Source organism: Eschrichtius robustus, chromosome 3 (genome assembly GCF_028021215.1).
Source record: "Eschrichtius robustus isolate mEscRob2 chromosome 3, mEscRob2.pri, whole genome shotgun sequence".
NCBI classification, from domain to species: Eukaryota; Metazoa; Chordata; class Mammalia; order Artiodactyla; family Eschrichtiidae; genus Eschrichtius; species Eschrichtius robustus.
In genome coordinates this window covers 81510153-81533773 of record NC_090826.1, presented here as the reverse complement: position 1 = coordinate 81533773, position 23621 = coordinate 81510153, and the positions used below count along the sequence as shown (strand labels likewise).

General features: G+C 36.5%; 2 protein-coding genes across 7 annotated transcripts in view; one reads left to right on the top strand and one right to left on the bottom strand.

Annotated features, from left to right (window-relative positions):
• The window catches only part of RPAP2 (RNA polymerase II associated protein 2), an 82950-nt gene extending 61476 nt beyond the window's left edge, over positions 1-21474 (bottom strand). The window contains exons 1-6 of the mRNA XM_068540308.1: positions 21381-21474; positions 20588-20633; positions 13662-13776; positions 11895-11993; positions 11620-11685; positions 9546-9634 (exon numbers count right to left, since the gene is read on the bottom strand). Coding sequence (XP_068396409.1) covers positions 9546-9634; positions 11620-11685; positions 11895-11993; positions 13662-13776; positions 20588-20633; positions 21381-21453 — 488 coding nt within the window. The 5' untranslated portion in view covers positions 21454-21474. The remainder of the gene's footprint in view (positions 1-9545; positions 9635-11619; positions 11686-11894; positions 11994-13661; positions 13777-20587; positions 20634-21380) is intronic.
• A 61-nt stretch (positions 21475-21535) lies between these two features.
• The window catches only part of GLMN (glomulin, FKBP associated protein), a 46634-nt gene continuing 44548 nt past the window's right edge, over positions 21536-23621 (top strand). For 2 of the 6 annotated variants that reach the window (XM_068540307.1, XM_068540301.1), the window contains exons 1-3: positions 21547-21663; positions 22452-22528; positions 22958-23083. In XM_068540307.1, the coding sequence (XP_068396408.1) occupies positions 22490-22528; positions 22958-23083 (165 nt within the window). In that variant the 5' untranslated portion in view covers positions 21547-21663; positions 22452-22489. Of the gene's footprint in view, positions 21664-22451; positions 22529-22957; positions 23084-23621 lie in introns of all 6 variants that reach the window. The other 4 variants (XM_068540303.1, XM_068540302.1, XM_068540304.1 and 1 more) reach the window with 4 other exon arrangements.

Here is a 23621-nt window from a genome sequence, read left to right as displayed (position 1 = left end):
AGAGGGTGTGGAGAAAAGGGAACCCTCCTGCACTGTTGGTGGGAATGTAAATTGATACAGCCACTATGGAGAACAGTATGGAGGTTCCTTAAAAAACTAAAAATAGAACTACCATATGACCCAGCAATCCCACTACTGTGCATATACCCAGAGAAAACCATAATTCAAAAAGATACATGCATCCCAATGTTCAATGCAGCACTACTTACAATAGCCAGGACATGGAAGCAACCTAAATGTCCATCAACAGAGGAATGGATAAAGAAGATGTGGTATATATATACAATGGAATACTACTCAGCCATAAAAAGGAACGAAACTGTGTCATTTGCAGAGATGTGGATGGACCTAGAGACCGTCATACAGAGTAAGTCAGAAAGATTAAAAACAAATATCGTATATTAATGCATATATGTGGAATCTAGGAAAATGGTATAGATGATCTTACTTGCAAAGCAGAAATAGAGACACAGACGTAGAGAACAAACATATGGACACCAAGGGGGGAGAAGGGGTGGGATGATTTGGGAGATTGGGATTTATATACATACACTACTATGTATAAAACAGATAACTAATGAGAACCTATGCACAGAGAAGTCTACTCAGTGCTCTGTGGTGACCTAAATGGGAAGGAAATCCAAAAGAGAAGGGATATATGTATACATATAGCTGATTCACTTTGCTGTGCAGCAGAAATACAATATTGTAAAGCAACTATACTCCAATAAAAATTAATTAAAAAAAAAAGTCAAGCAAAATGGATAGATGGAACTAGAAGTCATTTGAGTTATTACATTTAAAGGTTACCAATCAAAAATATCAGTTCCAAGTATTTTTCTATACAATTAAACATCACAGCATCAATCATATAACTACTGCCTAGATAATCCATTCATCTTTTGTTCAGTCGCAAGCATACAAGGCACTGCAGGGAATGGATTTGTTGCCAATCCTCTCCTTAGCTATGGGAGGCATTGCTAACTGATCAAGGCATTCTTTCCCATTAAACATCTAAGTACCACACATCAGGAGGCGTACATCCCTGCTCTAGAGATTTCCCTGCAGTTCAGGAATTCCCCCAAGACCAATAATAACAAATTTAGAAGAAAAAGACAAAACAAGGCAATAGGCAGTAAGTTCCCTGACAGTAAAAATTTAATCTATTTTTTCTTCTTCCTTAGTCCTTCAGCCAATCGAGGTGTGTCCTTTCCCAATCATCCAAATTACCCTGTTTACCCTCCTTCTTCCCACTCACGAAAACTCTAGTCACAGAAGCTACCTTGGTTTGGTGTTACTCAAAGAAAACAAATGACACTGCTTGGATGGTGACTAGCCTTGACTACTCCAGGGGATATTTATAACTCCCATTAAGAGCTTTTTTAGCATACTAAATAATATGCTAACGTTTACAACAGAGTGTTTTACTGCCTGTTGACTACTTCCTCCCACTTCCATTTGTAGTTCTCTCACTCTTCCTATCCCACTTCCCCGCCCAAGTCTTCCTGGCTAAAATTATCAAGGTTCAGTACCATGCAGCTGTCTGGTATTTGGTCCTACACCAGGATCTGAGTATCACTGTAGGGAAAAAAAAATATGTGTAGACACAGTGATTCTCAATTGGATTCTTACACTAACTAAATGGCTAACCTGCAAATGCAGGGTATATTCCATCATTCAACAAATTCCTTCAAAAATAAAATTCTGAACTACTATATGTATGGACTATGTTGGGTATGTTAAGTAATACAAAGAATAGGTTCCTATTTTTAAGGACATTACAATTTAGTAGGAGGAAAGCATGTGTTCCAAGAGACTTATAAACAATAATCCTCATAAGAATGATATAGCTACTACTACCATCCCACATTACAGATAAAAAGACCGAGTACTGAAAGACTGACTAATGTGCCGAAAGTCACACAGCTAGTAAGTGGTAAAGCCAGGAATCCCAGCCAGCCAGAATGGCTCATAAGAACTATACTCTTGTATCATATAATTCATGAGAGAGAGATGAGCTGCTCCAGAAAATTAGAGAAGAAAGAAAAACTTCTGGCTGAGCCAATGAAGAAAAGCTTCAGATTCAGCTGGGCCTATAAAGATCAATATAGTTTGTATATAGAGGCATTTGAGGCTAATCCTATGGATTTTACTCTGAGGTTGTACTCCACAAACCTCTCTCCCTTTTTTCTCTTTCCTTTCAGTAAACTACCATGCTTAAACTTAGCCCATCTCTTAAACAAACAAACACACAAAACAACCCTGTCCTTGAGCCATACAATCCCTCCCCCTTTCATCGTCAGACTTCTTTAAAGAAGTCTGCACTCATCATTTCCAATTCCATATCTCCTCTTCAGTCGTCAACCCTCTGCCTCCTGGCATCTGTATGCATTACTCTACTGAAATGGCTCTTGCTAAGATCACCAATTACCATAGGACTGCTAAATCTAAAGGATATTTTTCAGGATTTTTTTTTTTCCTTTTTAAAGTACAGGAAAAAGAATTAGAATGAAAGGAGAGTTTGAAAGAGTAAGAAAATAGGAATAAACCGTAAAGCAAGGCCTTGGTGAGAGGAGAACAGAATCGGTAACACAGAGGTACTATATTAGCAACGAGGAGGCAGAGAAATGAGAGAGCATATGAAGAAAATAATGTTGAAGGAGCTTCTGGTGGATGCCCTCAATCATTTCAGTTAAGTAGTAGGTTATATCTACTATGAGTTGGGGGTGGGGTTCAAAGTTTAAGGAGAGGAGAAAAGGTCTGAATGTATCATAGTCATTAAGAAACAAAGAATAAACACGTGAAGACACTGTTGAGACTAGACAGAATGAACTGGAACAGGGTCACAGGAATGCAAAGAGTGCAGGCTTTGGTGCCAGACAAATCTGCGTTTAAATCCCAAATCTATATATATAAGCTAAGTGTTCTTGAGAGAGTCACTAAACCTCTCTAAGCCTCAGTTTCACCATCCATAAAATGGGTAATGGTACTTCCCCAGGGATGTTGTGAGGATTGAATTAAATGAGACAGCATATCGAAAGTGCTAATGATCTTATTTGAGAACTTTACCCAATAATCTTCAGCAACAGAAAAGAAGGATGACTGAAGCTTGGGAAGGGTGGACATGGTAGAAGTTAAGGGAGAAAGAATCTGGGATCGTTTGAGAGGATGATATTACAACTGCTGACAGTGGAACTCAAGAAAACGAATTTAATGAGGGTCTGCCAACCTAGAAGAATAGAGCTGAGGTAGAGACAGGAGGTCACAACGAGGTCACAAAGCACACTCAGGAGTGACAGATGTAGATGAGATAGAGGTTGTGGTCAGAGACGGGAAGCTCTTATTTCAAGATCTTGGAGGCAGAATGGTTCCAAATAAGAATGAGGTCCAAGCATGGCTGAATCAAGGGGTAATAAAAATGTAAACATTATTCTAAATCATGAATACAATTTAAGTAGTTTTATGAGAAATCTCCAGCAATACAACTTGATAGTTTTTTAGAAAAACACTAAGAATTAAAAGAAAATTCAATCTGTAATGAAGGGGAAAATTAGCATATATTGATTGCTTATTATATGGTAAGTGAATTTTTTTTTAAATTGTGGTAAAATATACATTACATAAAATTGACATTTAAACCATTTTTAGTTACAGTTCAGTGGTATCAAGTACATTCACACTGTTGTGCAACTATCACCATCTCCAGGACCTTTTCATCTTCCCACACTTTCTGCTACATGGTTATATATATTATTTCATTTAATCTTCACATAACTAACAACTTTATTTTTATAGATGAGGAAACTGAAGCTCTGAGGGGTTAACTGAGCTCCTAAGATCACTACACGTATCGAGTAGTAAATCTAGGATTTGAATTTAGGTCTTTCAAAGTCTAAGTTCTCTCTTTCTAACATGATGCCTCTAATTAAAGCCAGAAAAAGGAACCCCAAAAGTTGTGAGGATACCATCTTTACTTATCCCCTCCCAAAGGAATTCAATATACTTCACTATTTTCCTCTCCTTTGTTTCAGTTTTCTGACTTCACATAAAGAAAACTACGTTGAACATTGTTTCTAGATGCTTTATGAGTGCCTTTAATACTCTCTGATTCCTAATCTATAAAAGGGAGAATGGCACCTGACACTAAGATAAACCAAAATTGAGTTTAATGAGGTACTGGACAAAAGGTTCAATATAAAATTCAGTTTGTTTTTGCTATGAGCTGTTTTAGAAACAAGGCACCAAGTTACATTGCTCTTTCTTTTCTATCCTTTTTTAGATGAAATTCAAAAGCTTTTTCTTTGTTAAAAGTACCATTTCTCGTCAATCTAAGTATCTTCCATTCCTTTCAAAGTTTACGTGTCCTGAGACATTTAATTCAGATAAGCTCAATTTAAAAAATAAGTAACTATCTTAGTTAAAGAATACCTTCAAGCTCGTTCTTCATAAACATTTTCACATTATTTTCACTAAAGTACAAATTAGATGATTAACTGTAACTTTAGCAAAGTACATCTAAAACTAGAAATAGCACGCCAAAAGACCTTGGTGCGTGTGTATCACTTAGAATATGTGTATTATATATAAACCAACAGAAGCAGCAGGCTACAATTCTCCCCTGTGGTGGGAATTTTTCAAATACAATATGAAACATGTTAAAACCTGTTTCAGAAAATTTTTATTCTGTCTACCAAGCAACACTATTCAGGAAGAGGTTATAGAAGTTGTTCTGCAGAGGTTTTTGGCTTCCGCACCTCTGAGATTATACTGTTTATTGCAAAGAAGCATGTGTGAAAATCCCCTACTCTGGGCCACATGATGGCGCTTTTAGCTCTGTCAGCATTAACCATTCACCCCAATTTCATCTTCTAAATCAAAATTTGATTCTAAACATTTGTCCTTCCTTCTCAGCTTTAACTCCTGATTTTTTAATGTTACAATTCAAGAAATTTCCCTCCTTCAAAGACTTGTCAGAGCCTACAGTCAACCAAACAGGATTTATAAATGTAACTATATGACTACCTAAACGAGCATACTGTCTCAGAGGAACAAAACTGTATGTGGTCTGTTTCTGGTCACCAAGTGGGTGAAAAATTTCTAACTCACAACATGATACGCATCATACTGCGTCATGGTCAATGTTTTGTCTCTGACAGAGCATCAGGAGACATTTTGTGTAAAGCACTGCTGTTATTCATGACATTAAAGATATACTCCAGATATTTTTACCTTAATAACGAAAACGAAGGACTATAAAACCTCTAAGACCCTTTTTGACTCCAAAGCCTCAACAGAAGTATGGAGGTAGAATTCATGAATTTGTCTAAGTTTTTCTTAAATTGATTTATACGTCTTTACCAATGAGATAGTGAGTTTATTATGGTACAAAATAGTTTCTTATAAATTTATCTTATAGTAAATTTTACTATAGGTTTTAGTATTTTAGAATCTGGTGAATAAATTTATATTAGCTTTCACAATAATGTAAGAAAAAACAAATTGAGTCAAATTGTCAAATTGTATATTCTATTTCCAAATGGTATGTAAGACCATGGTGTCCCTAAAGATGTAAACTTCAAGTTGTTCTGGACATACTATAAAATATAAAATATTCTTGGTTTTTCTTCATAATTTAAAAACTTTAATTCAATCCTTTATCAGTCTTTATCTTTTACAGACTGAAGAGTTCAAATTTATTTAGTCAGTAATTTGTATTCTAATACTGTATTCTGTACTCTTAAATGAGACAGACTTCTCTACAAGGTGGTATAAATTTCCCTAGGCTTATACTGATCATTTTAATTTTCATCATTTTTATCAATGAGACATTTCCTTACCTAGAAAACTTTCACTATAGCAGCACTGACTGACTTAGAATTGTAAAACATTAGAACTAAAGGGAACTAAGGTTAAATGCAACTTTCTACTTACAAATGAGGAAAATAAGATTCAGTGCTGGTAACAGACTTTCTTACAGTAAAACAACTAAAAATCTAAGCTAGATCCAACAAAACAGTGCTCTTAAAACTACAGATCAGGGGCTTCCCTGGTGGCACAGTGGTTAAGAATCCGCCTGCCAACGCAGGGCACATGGGTTCTATCCCTGGTCTGGGAAGATCCCACATGCCGCGGAGCAACTAAGCCCATGCGCGACAACTACTGAGCCTGCGCTCTAGAGCCTGCGAGCCACAACTACTGAGCCTGCATGCCACAGCTACTGAAGCCGGTGCGCCTAGAGCTCATGCTCCACAATAAGAAGCCCACACACTGCAATGAAGAGCATCCCCCACTCACCACAACTAGAGAAAGCCCACGTGCAGCAAAGAAGACCCAATGCAGCCAAACATAAAATAAATAAAATAAATTTATAAAAACAAACAAACAAAAACTACAGATCAGGACCAACCAATTAAGGGGGTTGCTACCAGCATTTCAAAAAAGCAACAGAGTAGAAAATATCAGAGGCTTTTCATGTAGTGAGGATAAAAATTGTTTCCTAAAACTTTTGCTTCAGTTCTATGTATGTGCTGGATAATGTAAAATGCATTTATTACAGTGGTCAAAAATTTTGGAAATCATTCATGGATACAGAGAACAAACAAATGTCGATGAAATAGGTGAAGGGTAGATTAAGAGGTACAAACCTCCAGTTATAAAATAAAGAAGCCATAGAGATATAAAGTACAGCATGAGGAATATGTTCAATAATATTGTAATAACTTTGTATGCGGACAGATGGTTAATGGACTTATTGTGGTGATCATTCCATAACGTATGGAAATGTCAAATCACCATGTAGTATACCTGAAACTAATATAATACTATATGTCAACTATATTTCAATTAAAGAAAGATTTTGGAAGTCATTACAATAAAATAACTGATTCTTTGAGTGAATTTTAAAATTTATTATTATTTTTAAATTATAATAAAAATAGTACTTATATTAATAAAATTATAACTTAAAATTATGATGATGATATAGCTTATTATTTATTACAACTCACTCTAAGCTAATAAAAATATCTGCATTAAATACTTAATGCTGCCATCCAAAAAAAAGCCATTCTTCCCCTTTAAAAGAAGATAGGTTATGAATATTATACCCCATACTATATGTGAACAGACTTTCTTTAAAATACATTTCTGTAGAGCTTATATGTACAATAGCTAGACAAGCTTTTTAAACAAATACTGAATTCCAGAATTCTGATCATTAGCACACATAAAAATATCAAACATTCTCTGTGAAAACACAGTGACCTCTAGTGGATTAGATAAACTGACATAATCCTTGCCCCTAGGAATTTAGAAATTAAGGTAACATGACGCATCCAGATATGAAAAATACTGACATGGTCATTATATACAGACAAGTATTATACATAAATAAGGGCTATAGTTACACTATGTACAATGTGACAATTGTATATTTATAGATTACTCACTGGTTACTTCCAATCAAGAGGAATATGACAAAAGAATCCTAGCCTTGTTCAGAATCTATCACTAGCTTAAGAAATACACTTAATCTTTCTGAGTTTGTTTGATAATAAGGTTGGATTAAATTTTCTCTAAGGACCCTTTCAGTTCTTTCATTATGATCCTCTCTTTAATTCATCTTGTACACCAATGCCAGACTAAATTCTATTCAAAAACACTTGATATCTCCCCAGAACTTGAGGATATACCAAACTTAGCTTGGCTCCTTGATACGTATCATTATTTTCTATTTTTTCCCCAAACATATCCCTTATTTCAAGTGAGCTAATGTTCTATCTACTTCCAATACCAACCTATTCCTATGAGTTTATTTCCTCACCTCTGCTTACAGTTTTTCATTATGCAATGCTTTATCCTCACTAACTTACATTACAGGTCCCCATTAGAATAAGTACAAACTTGTTTCACTCATGTATATTTGTTCTGTCATCCCAATGAGATTTAAACTCACAAGTTGGTTTTTACACATGTATAGCCTGCTGGGTAGTAAGAGCATGCTATACACTTTAAATGTAAATTAAATTGATTAGTTTAGGGAAACCAAGGTCATTTTCATCTTTCTTTTTTAAGTGAGGTAATAAGAAAGGGCATATAGATAAGGGAGAATTTCAAGAACCACAAATATAAAATGACAGAGCTTCATGTTTTGGGAAAAAGTGGGCATTCTGAAGAGAGCATGGTAAGATTTTGGGAAAAGGTTAGAGGGAAGAACTGTTTTAAATTAGCTGAAGGAAGTACCAATAACTATATCTGAAGAAAACAGAGATGACAGCAAAGGTGCTTTGATAAATGGTTTTGAAGCAGATATGAGTATGGGCTAAATGAGAGAGCTAACTTCAAGAAGTAGAGATCTCTGGAAGCAAAGTTAAAAACAACTCAAGGAAACACCAGTCTTAACACTGGGAAATGGAATATGTCACTGTCTTTAGGACTGAGGAGGTAATGGGCAGTGCTGGCAAAAGAAATGTTAAGAAAAGAGAAAAAGTGATAGTTAGAAAGGTGCTCTTAGCTTCCCAGTCACTTTGGACAATGCTACAATCTTTTATCCTCCAAACAAGAAATTTGGATAGGCTGGTAGAGAAATGATGAGCAATTTAGTCTTCATTATGTTGAATTCAATTAACAAAGGCCATACTGTAGTATATTTTACATATTCTGAACCACACAGAATTGGAGCAGCAGGCAAAGGTGTCTGCAAAGGTACTGTCATCAGTAAAATTAATGCTAATTGAACATACAGTAGTGTCATGTTACTTGTGTATCAAATAAGACTTTAAGTTTATTTAGCATAGATCCTATTTTACCCCAAATAACACTGCCTTGTGTTGTTGTCATATTCTCTATCAAACATGAATTACTTGAGACATTATCTCATTAATTTAAGCCTTCGTTTGGAATTTCTAGACAATACAGTTCAGTTACATAACAATAATTTTTGTTACCTTTTTAATATTATGTAATTGTCCCCTCAGTAATAAATTCTCTTTCAAATCCAGCAACTAATAAAATGTTATAAATGTCTAAACATTTCTCAAAAGGCAAAATCCCAGGAATGTCTATAAACTTTTTTGCTAAAAATGACTCTTTAAATTGGCTTTCTTTAAATTTATATTGTACTGATTTTTAATACAGATTAAATGAATTAGTAACCTGAACTTTTTAACATTAGTATATAGTTCCCTTACAACAAAGTGAGTTCAGTTGGATCCCAAAATCCAGTACCTTCTGAAAAAATTTATAATTCTTATCCCAGGATTATATTAATAGAATTAATAGAAATAACCATCACAATAGGAAGCAAAGTTCAGATTTTGTGCTTAAAGCTAAAACAGCAAACACATAACATTTGTATGTATTAATTTTCTGATTTTAAGTGTAAAATCCTCAAAAGCTCTGCTTGAAATATAACCATTTCCCCACAATTAAAATGAGTACAGTAAATGCATTCCAAAGAAAACTATACCTACTTTTTGCATATCTCAAAAAATAGAAAGAAATTATTAGAATTTATGAACAAATGTATACATAATGATTTAAATTACCTTTCTTCTTCTCGAACCCACACTGGAGTTTCAGGAATTTGTGCTTCAAAAAACTTAGATGCTTTATAACAAAAATTGCTGCAAAAACACTGAAAAGAACATTTTAAAACTAGCAAATTATTTTTTCTTATTGTGAAATACAACTTATGTACAGAAGAGAATATAAAACATAAATATGTAGTTCACAGAAAAAACCGAAAACCCATGAATCTACCACCCAAGGTAAGAAGTAAGATTTAGTACCTTTGAAGGCTTCTATGTATCCCTCCCCGATGGTATCACTCTCCACATTCCCCAGAGGTAACCACTATTACAAATTTTGTGTTATTCATTCTTTTGCTTTCTTTTAGTGTTGCTACTTACATACATAGCCTATAAAATATATCATTCGGTTTTGCCTATTTTTAAACTTTGTCTAAATGGAATCATATTGTTATGTATTCTTGTATTCTTCTGTTCCACATTATGTTTTTAAGACTCATTTGTGTAGCTATAGCTTATTCATTTACACTGTGTATTATATTCCATTGCCTAAGTATACTGCCTTTTAGTTACTGACTGTTTAAGGACAGTTGAGTTGTTTGTAATTTTTTGTTATCATTACAATGTTACTATGAACCTTTTTTTAATAACAATTTTTTAAATTAAAAAAATTGTGGTATAATACACAAAATTTACCATCTAAGCATTTTTAAGTATATAGTTCAGTGGCATTAAGTACCTTCTTAACTGTTTTGCAACCATCACCATCATCCAGCTCCAGAACTCTTTTCATCTTGCAAAACTGAAACTCCACACCCATTAAACCATAACTCCCCATTTCCACCTCCTCTGACAAAAACCATTCTACTTTCTGTCTCTATAAATTTGACTACTCTAATTACCTCATATAAGTAGAACCATATAATATTTTTCTTTTTGTGCTGGCTTATCTCACTTAGGATAATGTCTTCAAAGTACATTCAGTTGTAGCTTGTGTCAGAATTTCCTTCCTTTTTAAGGTCAAATAATTATTCCATTCTATGTATGTACCATATTTTGCTTATCCTACTAGGAACATTTATACACATATATACTTGTGCATATGGGCAAGGATTTATACCAAAGAATAGAAAGAATGGTCACAAAGAATGTGTAAATTTGACTTTGCCAAACAGTTGCTCAAAAATGTTGTACCAATTTTTATTTGACTAGCAGTATAAGGAGTTACTAATGCTGTCAGATTTTTATAATTTTGCTAATTTCGGGACTGTAAAAATGTAACTCAATGTGTTTTCATTTGCTGTTTTCCTGATTACTGATAAGGCTGAGCATCTTTTCATATATTCATTAGTCATTCAAGTTCTTTCCATAAAATATTTTTAATTAAGTTTTTTGTCTTTTTCTTATAGATGACGTACTCTGTTTAGGAATCTATGGCCAGTTACATGTGAGAAATATAACTCCTTCTGATTTGTAGCGTATCTTTTCACTCTCTTTTTAAAGAAACGTCTAATGAGCAAATGTTTTCTATTTTAATGTAGAAAAATGTATCAATTTTTCCTCTACGGTCTATAATTTTCTATCTTATTTAAGAAATTCCCTCTAGTCCAAGTTTATAAAGATATTCTCTCATACTGTCTTTGAAAAGGTATCTCTTTTACATTTAGGTCCTTAATCTACCTAAAACTGATCTTTGTATGTACACTGAAATAGGTGTCAGTTTTCATTATTTCCATATGGATAACTAATCATGACAGTACAATTTATTTAAAAAAATCCATCCTTTCTCCACTGATCTAAAATACTCCTGATGTCTTATGTCCAGTGTCCACATAAGTAGTGAGTCTGTTTCTGGCTCTCTATTCTGTCCTATGATTCACTCACCTGAATTTGTGCCAATATGCACTTTTAATTTTTAAAAGTTCACACATTTAGTAAAGTATAAGCAAAGAGTTTTTTTTTTTTAACACCTTGAATGAAATATTTATAAACGAAAAACTTTTAACATGGCTATTTTCTAAAAGGCAAGATTTTAAACAGATATTTTTAGAATTCCATTTAGTATAATATTAAAAATAGCCTTTAAACTTACCTTTCTTTCAGTAATATCATAGACTTTATTGGTTTTGGTAGAAATTTTATATTTCTGTTTTGGTACCTAAAGAAAAGAACGTATAGCTTACAAAAGAATTCCAATAATAAACATGAACTTTGCAGTTAACAAGATTAAGTCATCTACATATCATATCTTTGGCTAACCCATATCATTAGTTCATGACCTCAGTTTCATTTATTGTTCTTTCTACACAGTATTTTGCTAAATATAAAAATTAAAAGTCTACATGTTAAAAAAAAGTAGTCACTTACAATTCCTAGCTTCTTCCGACATAAGGGATAGCCGCAGAGTTTGATAATAGAACGCTCATCCACGACATCACTATAGTGAGCAGGTGTGATGAACTTCCCCTATAAAGAAATGAGAGGGGCATTTCCCCCACCAGATTATTGGAAAAGTTTATTTATCAGCTCTTTAAGCCTTATCGATCTCATCTGAAAACACAGGGATCATAACAGTACCTATCTCATAGGTTTGATGTAAGAATCAGAAGAAAAAATAAAGGAAAAGTACTCAAAAAAGTGCTTCTTGACACATACTAAGTACTCAGAAAATGTTAGCTATTATTTAAAAAAAAAAAAACAAACAACCCACAAAGCCCCAAAAATTTCTGCCATCGTAGACTATGCATCCTTGTAGATTATACAATTCATGAAATAATTCTGAGGCAGGAGGAAGAAGTGATGCTATAGTGACTGCTATACCAAAGGAAAATATTGATAGTATATTTTATTTATATTTATTTATATTTATTTATTTATATTTATTTATATTATATTTATAAAAGTATTACTTGGGACTTCCCTGGTGGCGCAGTGGTTAAGAATCTGCCTGCCATTGCAGGGGACACCAGTTCGAGCCCTGGCCCAGGAAGATCCCACATGCCACAGAGCAACTAAGACCACGAGCCACAACTACTGAAGCCCGCACGCCTAGAGCTCATGCTCTGCAACAAGAGAAGCCACCGCAATGAGAAGCCAGCGCACCATAATGAAGAGTAGCCCCCCGCTCGCTGTAACTAGAGAAAGCCTGTGTGCGGCAACGAAGACCCAATGCAGCCAAAAACAATTAAATAATAATAAAAAAAGTATTACTCAAAAATAAACCAAATAAAATAATAAGATATAATTTTACCTATTTCTTAAAGCACAAGCTCAAAAACGAAGTATACGAAAGGTGTCATTGTGACTCCTGAACAAATTTTTGTGCAAAATCTTCTATCTTCTGAAAAAACTGTACAGAACAGTGAGGTGATAGTTATAAGCTAACGCCAAATATTTTCCTTTGACATTTTCATGTTCAAATAATCTCAGTTCTTGAGACAAACCAACATTTCTGGTCTGTCTTTAAAGTCATCAAGTATGGAGATTCTGATGCAGTTACCTATATGAATTTAAATATTGTCATATTTATATTCCTCTTGTTTAGGAAAATCTCTAAGCCACACTAAGAATTATTTCTGTAATAAAAGCTCTGAGCTTTAATTTTCCATTTCTTTTTTCTCTTAAGGATTATGAGGATATAACAGACATTTCCATTCAAGTTTTTAATGCAATAAGCCATTAAAGAAAACAAAAAAAAGATTTTTAATGCAGATGATAATTCTCTTGTTATGTGTTAAACTATAAATGGTCTATATTTCAGGTTTTTAAAATATCAAAATTAATGAAATTACATTAACAAAAAATAATGATCTTCCATTACTAAAATAGGATAACATACAGAATATGAAAAGTGACGTGGGGATCAGCAGTGCAAAGCAATGAAAATCAAGTGAGATTAGCAGACTGGTTAAAAGAACTAGCACGAAGGGGTAAAATATGCATGTTATCTCTCCTTAGTGCATTTTAAAGTCACTATAAAACAAGGAATGCATAATAGTTGATTATTTTTAAATGCATAAATTATATAGTATGTAGCTGACAATAGATTCAAAGATTTCAATAATGCAAAGAAGTTTCACATTACACATATTTAAAGATCTTATACTACAAAAGTAATAATTTATCAACACATACACACTCCCTTAGGAATTCTTCTGTAATATTCTCTTCTAAAAGCTGTTCAACAATACGTAGAGCTTTTCTCTCAAACTCAATCTTCTTTCTGACAACTGCTTCTAGTTCTGCTTTCCTAAAATTAAAAAAATATATATTTTTAATTTAAAGGTTATTCTACTTATAAGTTTTAGCATAGCTTATTTTCTATATTTTAAAATACAACACTAACAACTTACTATTTTGCTATTTAAGCTAAATGTATATTTTTAAATGCTGTTTCTTTTATCCAATACTTTTCAAAAAGGAAACAAGCTACTTGTTATACTGCACACATTGATGTCTGCCATAACAACAGGATTATTTGACTTCCAGAGCTCAGAGGACAAGGAAGAACTTAGAGTCTCCTACAGAAAAGAAAATGAGGGGAAATCTTTTTGCCAGTTAGAGTTTATACTCTATCACTCCTGTGTGTACCTAAAAATGGAGGCTTTTTCCCTGAAATCGTTAGAAATCAGAAGTGACTGGAGAGGTAAAAGAGGATTTCGGCTGTTCTTATAAGTAAAAATTTCTTTGTGCTAATTCTCAAAAGTTAAGTAGTGGCTGGCCCAGTTTGACAGGACAGAGTCATATGTGCAAAGAAGTATTTACTTACTTTTGTTGTAAAGTCTTATTAAATAACTATATTGATATGACTATATAGTTTAGGAAAACAACAATCTTCCTAGGAGGGCTGGACCTTATCCTGGCACCAGCGGGACTCTGTCAGCCTTTGCTGGCTCCATGAATACACATCATGAATATAAAAGCAGAGGCTATCTGATCAAACAATGGCCCTAGGACAGTGGTTCTCAAGTCTAGCTGCACTTTACGATCATCCGATGAGATTTTTTAAAAAGATACCATGCTCAGGTCCCATTGCAGGCTAATTAAATCACAATCTTTGAGGATGGGGCCTGGTTACTGGTGTTTTCTTAAGTGTTCCAGATAATCTTAGTGTGTAACAGGGTTGAGAACCACTACCATGGGACCAAAGATACCAACTATCTTGGTGACTTATTTGCTCCTTTCCTACACTAGTTTCTACTTGCCTACCAGAACAACCTTTGCTGCCCTCTTGGACCTTGACTAGACTCTCATACCTGGACCTAGAATGTACTCACCTTTTCTCCCTTCCTTCACTGACTTCCAAGACTTTAGACTCTAGTTCCTGGCCTGGAGCAATATGTCTTACAAAAACAATTTGGAGAAATGACACAAGATTGCCAGCTAGGGACACATAGGGACATTAAAACAAGAAGAAACTTGCAATTAACACCTGTTCTCCCACCATTTCATAAAGACCAATCTTACGTCAAATATGTAAAAAAGACATGGACACAGATTAAAAGACAGTTCTTTGTACTGAATATATATATATTCAGCTTTATGAAAAACATTATTTTTTTTCTCATTTTGCTGCCTACCACTAAAAGCTATGTCATATACTAAGATCAGAACAGAATGTACATTAGGAGTTGCTAACTTAAGCAGTTAATTACCTCAACCTGCAGGAACAGCCGCACTCCTCTTAACTGATGGATACCTACAGCTGTTTCCCATGGATAGCCCTGTCTCACTGCTGCCCTAACCCAAATGACAGGTAGTGTGGTGTACGGCAGTGGTTCTCAAACTTTTTGGTTTCAGTGCTCCTTTATACTCTTAGCTTTCGCTTATATAGATTATATCTGTTGATATTTACCATACTAGGATTAAAGGTGAGAAAAATTTCAAGCATTCATTAACTCATTTAATAGGAATGCACCCATTACATGTTAACATATTTTTTTAAATAAATTTATTTATTTTTGGCTGCATTGGGTCTTTGTTGCTGTGCGCGGGCTTTCTCTAGTTGCCGCGAGCAGGGGCTACTGTTCATTGTGGTGCATGGGCTTCTCATTGCGGTGGCTTCTCTTGTTGTGGAGCATGGGCTCTAGGTGCATGGGCTTCCGTAGTTGTGGCACATGGGTTCAGTAGTTGTGGCTTGCAGGCTCTAGAGCGCAGGCTCAGTAGTTGTGGTGCACAGGCTTAGTTGCTCCGCGGCATTTGAGATCTTCCCGGACCAGGGCTTGAACCCGTGTCCCCGGCATTGGCAGGTGGGTTCTTAACCACTGAGCCGCCAGGGAAGCGCTTAACATACTTTTAAATGAAAAATTTATTGTGAAGAGCGGAATTGTTTTATATTTTTGCAAAGCTCTTTAATTTCTGGCTTAATACTATTCACCTGGATTGAATGTAGAAGTATTTTTCAGTTGGAATAAATTTATGAAGGATCACTCCTTTCAACAACTAGTTGGCTACCCCAAGGATTTTTAATTGTTTCATCATCCTGGGTGATCTGCTCAAAATACATTTCGGCTTATCTATATTCTTCAAATCGTAGTGCTTAGAATCAAATATAATCTCCTCAAGCTTGTGGTCAGATCCATGTTGAAGAGAGTTGCAAATTACATTGTTATCATTATTAACTAAACTTTACTCTTGTATTGGGTTGGCCAAAAGGTTTGTTAGGTTTTTTCCATAAGATGGCTCTAGTAGCACTTAGTTGTCTTTAACTTCATTCGAAACAATTTTGTTAGACTGTATGTGACAGCTGTCATATCAGCGTACATTAAAAAAAGAAAAACTTATCAAAATTGGTGAATTTTTGTGTAGCCATTTTAACATTGAAGGTGGAAGAAAAAAGCAACATTTTTGGCATATTATGCTTTATTATTTCAAGAAAGGTAAAAACACAACTGAAACGCAAAAAAAGATTTGTGCAGTGTATGGAGAAGGTGCTGGGACTGATCGAACGTGTCAAAAGTGGTTTGAGAAGTTTCGTGCTATAGATTTCTCACTGGATGATGCTCCACAGTTGGGTGGACCAGTTGAAGTTGACAGCAATCAAATCGAAACAATAATTGAGAACAACCAACATCATACCACGCGGGAGATAGAAGATACACTCAAAATATCCAAATCAAGCCTTGAAAATCATTTGCACCAGCTTGGTTATGTGAATTGCTTTGATGTTTGGGTTCCACATAAGTTAAGCGAAAAAAACCTTCCTGACCAGAACTTCCCTGGTGGCGCAGTGGTTAAGAATCCGCCTGCCAATGCAGGGGACACAGGTTCGAGTCCTTGGTCCGGGAAGATCCCACATGCTGTGCAGCAACTAAGCCTGTGCACCACAACTACTGAGCCTGCGCTCTACAGCCTGCAAGCCACAGCTACTGAAGCCTGTACGCCAAGAGCCCGTGCTCCACAACAAGAGAAGCCACTGCAATAAGCAGCCCGTGCACCGCAACGAAGAGTAGCCTCTGCTCACGGCAATTAGAGAAAGGCCACGCGCAGCAATGAAGACCCAACGCAGCCAAAAATAAATAATTAACAAAAACAAAAAAAAACCCTTCAAAAAACCAAAATAAACCCTTCTTGACTATATTTCCCCATGAGAGTCTCAACTGAAATGTAATGAAAACATTCTGTTTTTAAAACAAACTGTGATGGGCAATGAAAAGTGGATACTGTACAACAACGTGGAATGGAAGAGATCATGGGACAAGCGAAATGAAACCACCACCAACCATACCAAAGGCCGGTCTTTTCATCCAAAGAAGGTGATGTTGTGTATATGGTGGGATTGGAAGGGAGTCCTCTATTATGAGCTCCTTCCAGAAAACCAAACAATTAATTCTAGCAAGCACTGCTTCCAATTAGACCAACTGAAAGCAGCAATCGATGAAAAGCGTCCGGAATTAGCCAACAGAAAACTCATCGTCTTTCATCAGGATAACACAAGACAGCATGTTTCTTTGATGACCAGGCAGAAACTGTTACAGCTTGGCTGGGAAGTTCTGATTCATCCACCCAATTCACCAGACATTGCACCTTTGGATTTCCATTTATTTCGGTCTTACAAAATTCTCTTAATGGAAAAAATTTCAATTCCCTGGAAGACGGTAAAAGGCACCTGGAACAGTTCTTTGCTCAAAAAGATAAAAAAGTTTTGGTAAGATGGAATTATGAAGTTGCCTATAAAATGGCAGAAGGTACTGGAACAAAAGGGTGAATATGATGTTCCATAAAGTTCTTGGTGAAAATGAAAAATGTGTCTTTTATTTTTACTTAAAAAACTGAAGGCACTTTTTGGCCCACCCAATAATATTTCCTAAAGCCAAGTCAGTATAATCATGCTGCTCCACAGGAGAATACTCTTCAAAACAGATCTCAAATTCATCTAATTTCTCCACTCCCAAATGATCACTATCCCTAACATCTTACAACTTTTAAAACTTAAATTCTACTACTTTATTAAAGTTTTCCCATTTGCACTTAGAAAATCTGAATTTCTCACCATGGCCTACCAGGTACTGTTTGAATGGAACCCGCCTCTAACCTTTTCCTATGCTGCTTTCTTCCTTTGCTCAGAAAGCTGCATACCACCCTCAGCATCTCTCCTTTTGTTTAAATGACTAAGCTTTTTCTTGTCACACATATTGCCACTTCTGGCTGGAGGTCTCTCCTCACTACTCTTGGTCTGGTAAATGCCTACTTAGCCTTCAGGTCTTAGTTTAATTATTACTTTCTTGGAGAAGCCTTTCCCTGAAAACCTACCACCCTTCCTGCCAACCTCCAGCTTTACTGTACCCCTGTTTTTAGTTCCTCCATCACAGTCTTCTCCTTTATAGCACTCATCATAATTTGTAATTATGTATTTATTTGTGATAATTGGTATTTCTCTGTTCCACTAGACAGGAACTGTGTCTATTCTGTTCAAAATCATATCCTCAGGGCCTCTGAAACCATAAAACTCCCAGAAGAGAACATAGTCAGAAAACTCTTTGACATAAAACTCAGCAATATTTTTTTGTATCTGTCTCCTAAGGCTAAGGAAACAAAAGCAAAAATAAACAAATGGGAACTAATTAAACATAAAAGCTTTTGCACAGCAAAGGAAGCCATCCACAAAACGAAAAGACAACCTACTGAATGGGAGAAAATATTTGCAAATGATATGACCAATAAGGGGTTAATACCCAAAATATATAAACAGCTGATACAACTCAATATAAAAACAAACAAACAGGGCTTCCCTGGTGGCGCAGTGGTTAAGAGTCTGCCTGCCAATGCAGGGGACACGGGTTCGAGCCCTGGTCTGGGAAGATCCCACATGCGGCGGAGCGACTAGGCCCGTGAGCCACAATTGCTGAGCCTGCGCGTCTGGAGCCTGTGCTCCGCAACAAGAGAGGCCGCGATAGTGAGAGCCCCGTGCACAGCGATGAGGAGTGGCCCCCACTTGCCGCAACTGGAGAGGGCCCTCGCACAGAGGCGAAGACCCAACACAACCATAAATGGATAAATAAATAAATAAATAGATAAATGAATAAAGCCCTAAAAAAAAAATCAAATAAATTAATTAAAACAAACAAGCAAACAAACACCCCAATTAAAAAATGGTCAGAAGACCTGAATAGACATTTTCCCAAGGATATATACATGGCCAACAGGAACATGAAAAACTGCTCAATATTGCTAATCATCAGAGAAATGCAAATCAAAACCACAATGAGATATCACCTCACACCTATCAGAATGGCTATCATCAAAAAGTCTACAAATAACAAATGTTGGCGAGAATGTGGAGAAAAGGGATCCCTCCAATACTGTTGGTGGGCATGTAAATTGGTACAGCCACTATGGAAAACAGTACAGAGGTTCCCTAAAAAACTGAAACTAGAACTACCATATGATCCAGCAACTCCACTCCTGGGTATATATCTGAAGAAAATTACAACACTAGTTTGAAAAGATACATGCCCCCCAATGTTCATAGCAGCATTATTTACAGTAGCCAAGATATAGAAGCAACCTAAATGTCTATCAACAGATAAATGGATAAAGAAGATGTGGTTTATACATGCCATGGAATACTACTCAGCCATAAAAAGAATGAAATTCTGCAATTTGCAACAATGCGGATGTACCCAGAGGGTATCATGCTTAGTGAAGTAAGTCAGACAGAGAAAGACAAATATTATATGAGATCACTTATATAGAGGACAAACTAGTGGTTACCAGTGGGGGACAGCAGGGGGAGGGGAAAGAGTAGGGTATGGGATTGAGAGACACAAACTATGTATAAAATAAATAAGCAACAAGAAGGTATTGTACAGTACAGGGAAATTTAGCCATTATTTTGTAATAACTCTACATGGAGTGTAATCTACAAAAATATTTACTCTTTATGTTGTACATCTGAAACTAATATAATATTGTAAATCAACTATAGTTCAATTAAAAAAATTTTAAAAAATCAAATCCTCAGGGCCTAACACAAATCTGGCATATCTTACATTCAGTAAATAATTTTTGAAAGAATGAGTAAATTAAGGCCAAAGCCAATACTTTATAAAATGATACTTTATAGATATGTATACTTTAATCATCCTCACAGACTACATCTATTCTAAAAACCTTTTGTGACAGGAGATAAAGCCTTTTTAGGAGATGCCTGTAAACAGTACAGGACAACTTTTTGCTGAAAATATGGACATGATGTAAACAAACAACAACAACAACAAAAAAGGTTTCTTGGAGTCTCTGGCATATAATGCAAAAAAAGGAAACTATCTGAAAAGATGAAAAAAAAGTACCTGGTTAATTCAGGAATGTTTATTCCCATTGACATCTTTCTACAGATAACTCATACCTTCACCAGCAATCTAAAAGTGTCCATTGGACTTTCTTAAGGCGTGGAGTAGGGAAAATAACAATCTATTTGAGAATTTATCGTACTTCCCAGATCTTCCCCTTCTCTCAAAATAATTTTCTCTGAGGTAGCACCCATTATTGTTTTTAAAAATGGTTCAATTAATATGTGATTAACACATAAGTGAAAGCAGCTGTCTGAGTAGTTCTCATACCTTTTAGAAGCGTCTTCTTCTTTCAAGGCACTTGTCTGCTTAGTACCTACAATTAAAAGAAACAAAAAACAGTAGGTCAAGTCTACACAAACACACCAGCTTACAGGACAGATTCTTGCCCAAATAAACTGTAGACCATCTTTTCTTCTTTTCCACACATTTCACTTCCAATCCTGTGTGAAAATCAAATGAAATGAGAAGGGAATCCAATTTGGTTTTGAAAACTAATTATTTTTCTTGGTTAAAATGTATCTCTCTCAGGATTGAATTTTTTCTTGTTATCACAGTTGCATAGCTAAGCACTCCTGAAAGTCCGAGATCTGGGTACTTCTAGGGGCAACCGCTCTCCGTCCCCCTAAATGTTCGCTCCCGGGTAAAGAGGGGTCTGACACCTCAGAGAACCAGGGCACCAAAGCAGCAGCACATCTGGAAGAAGGACCAGTGCCTGAGTCGAGGTCAGCTGCACTCGGCCTGCCGACGCTGCCCTGGTCACTTGCCCACTCTGGCGACCCCAGCTGCAGGCTCCCAGGACCTCTACTGCTCATTCCCTCAGAGCCTGGAGCACAGCCCATTCTGGGGGAAATCTCGGAACACTAGTGTAAAGAGGTGGGGGTCTGGCCGAAGGTCTTTCCCAGAAGGCCAGAGTTCGGCGGTGGGAATCTCTCGGCCTTCTCTGCCCCGAAGACCTCCTCCCCTGGGGCAACCTTTCGGGAGCGCCCCGCACGCCTCAGTCTGGAATTATGTCGGGGACTAGTTCTCAGTTCCAAACGTGGGAACAGGCCCTTCTTCCTACCTGCGATGTTTCGGGAGGCGCGAGGACCCCGGGCCTTGCGGCCGGCAGAGCACGTCTCTACCCAGTCCGCCATGGGGAGCGTAGTCGGCGTCGGAACCGGCCCAGGAGTCTTTCCCCCAAGACTCCGCCTCCCGTCGCGTAGCGCGGGGCGGGGCCGGGAAAGCGGCCTGCTCTGCCGGAGGAGGAGGAGGAGGAGAGCGGCGAGAGGGGTGAGAGGGGCGAGAGGCTTGGCGAGTAAGTGGGAGCATCGAGGGTCCCGGGCGGCCGGGGCTTGCGGTGGACGGTGAGTCTCAGAGAACCCGGCGCCGCGGGCCGACCGCCCCCGCGAGGTCTGGGGCCCGAAGGCCGACGCAGTCGGGAACCGGGAGAAATGGCTTCCCTTGGATGCCGCCTGCACGCGCGCTGGGGTTTTAACCGCCCTGGAGTGCGCTGCTGTGAGGATACGGCCGACCCCCGCCCCTCCTGCGGGGCGTGGAACGGGCCTTCCCTCCGGGGGAAACGATGGCCTGTGGGAACGCAACGGTGTTGTCCTGAGGGCGGCCTGTTGCCTTGCCTCCGTGCGATACAGTGATTTCACTAGCTCGATTGATTATATTGGGGGGACTACATCTCGTACAAATGCCCCGGTCACACTTGGCGGTGGAGGACATCTCAACTTTAACCCCCTCCGGGTGAGCTGTGTTTTACTCCATTTTCCGTCAAGTGGGACGTTAAAAAATAAAAAATTCCCTGATGATTAGAACTGATTTCAGGCCCACCTTTTGGAGAAAAAAAGACTGCCTTTTTAAGCCCTTGTAGTCCAAATTTGCGCTGCCTCTTGGGAGTGCACTAGAGGATTTTTTTTTTTCCTTGAGTTTATCTTTCAAAATTATGCTCCAAGGAAACTTAAAAGATGAAACAGGAGGCTTTTTTAAAAAAATTTTCTTAGGCTAACATACTAACTTTCAGTAAAACCATTTCAGCTTTAAAACTTTCCATTTTCTTTATTGTATTTATTAATAATCAGAATGAAACAACTTATTAATATTTCAATATAGTATTACTGATAGTTAACAGTTTGTCTTATGTTAGTACATTTCAGCATCAAAACTAGGAAAAAATAGGAAGGAATGGCTGTGGAGGAACTTCATTCCATAATAAAGAGATGTGTAAGTAATTTTTTCTTTTTTTTCTTTTTATGAAGTTAAATAATCTTTCAAAATATGGGCAGAGCACAGATTACTTTTAATTACATCTGCGGTCACTCAAATTGTTAATCTTCTTTAATCCTTGCTTTTTTTTGACCTATGAATAAATAGCATGACGGCAGGAAGACAGATTGGAGTATGTCACTTGGAGAAATAATCTTTATAATTTTAGTTCTGATCCTTCTCATAGATTTCTTTGGTACAGTGGATTTCAAGATGATTTATTAAAGTATTTTTAGGCTAATCCTAATTTTCATATATATGCTTATGTGCACCTTATCTAGAATTTAAACATTTCTTTTTTTAGAGGGAGATAAAATAAGTCAAGTAGTTATTGAATTTCCATTTGCCTAAAATTACTGGTTTTTTTGTTTATTTTGTTTTTGCCAGCAAATCCTAGAAGAGCAAGACTTTAAAGAGGAAGATTTTGGCCTGTTTCAGTTAGCAGGCCAAAGATGCATAGATGAAGGGCACATAGATCAGCTATTAGAAATTATTCAAAATGAAAAGAATAAGGTAAGTATAATCTTTGTATGTACTTTTCAGTCTTTACTAGGAAGAGAATAGCCACATGATGCTATTATTCATCCATTTATTTTTTTCAGCAAACATTTAAGAATCAAATTTCCACAGTAGAAAACTGTGGAAAATAAAAAGGAATTAGGACTAATTATATACTTTAAGGTGCTTACAGTCTGGTGGAAGAGATAAACATGTAAAGAACTAGCAATAAGGAGGCAGAATAAACAGATACTTTACATCTGTTAACTCATTTAGCTTCTCCAGAATAAGTGTTATATAGTTGAAATATAAGTAAAATGCTTTAGAGGAGTGGGGATTACTTCTGGTTTAGAGATCAAAGTGGTATTTGAATTAGCAATTTACACTGAGAAATATAAGTATCAGGCAGGCTACATATTCATTTTTGGTCATCAGCACATTCTTTTCCTTCAGCCAGGTGTATATGGGAAACCAAATATTAAGTAAGATCATATTTTGGGAGAGCTGGATGACCTTACTGGCCAATATCATCCAGCTACGATTGTCTGAGAAA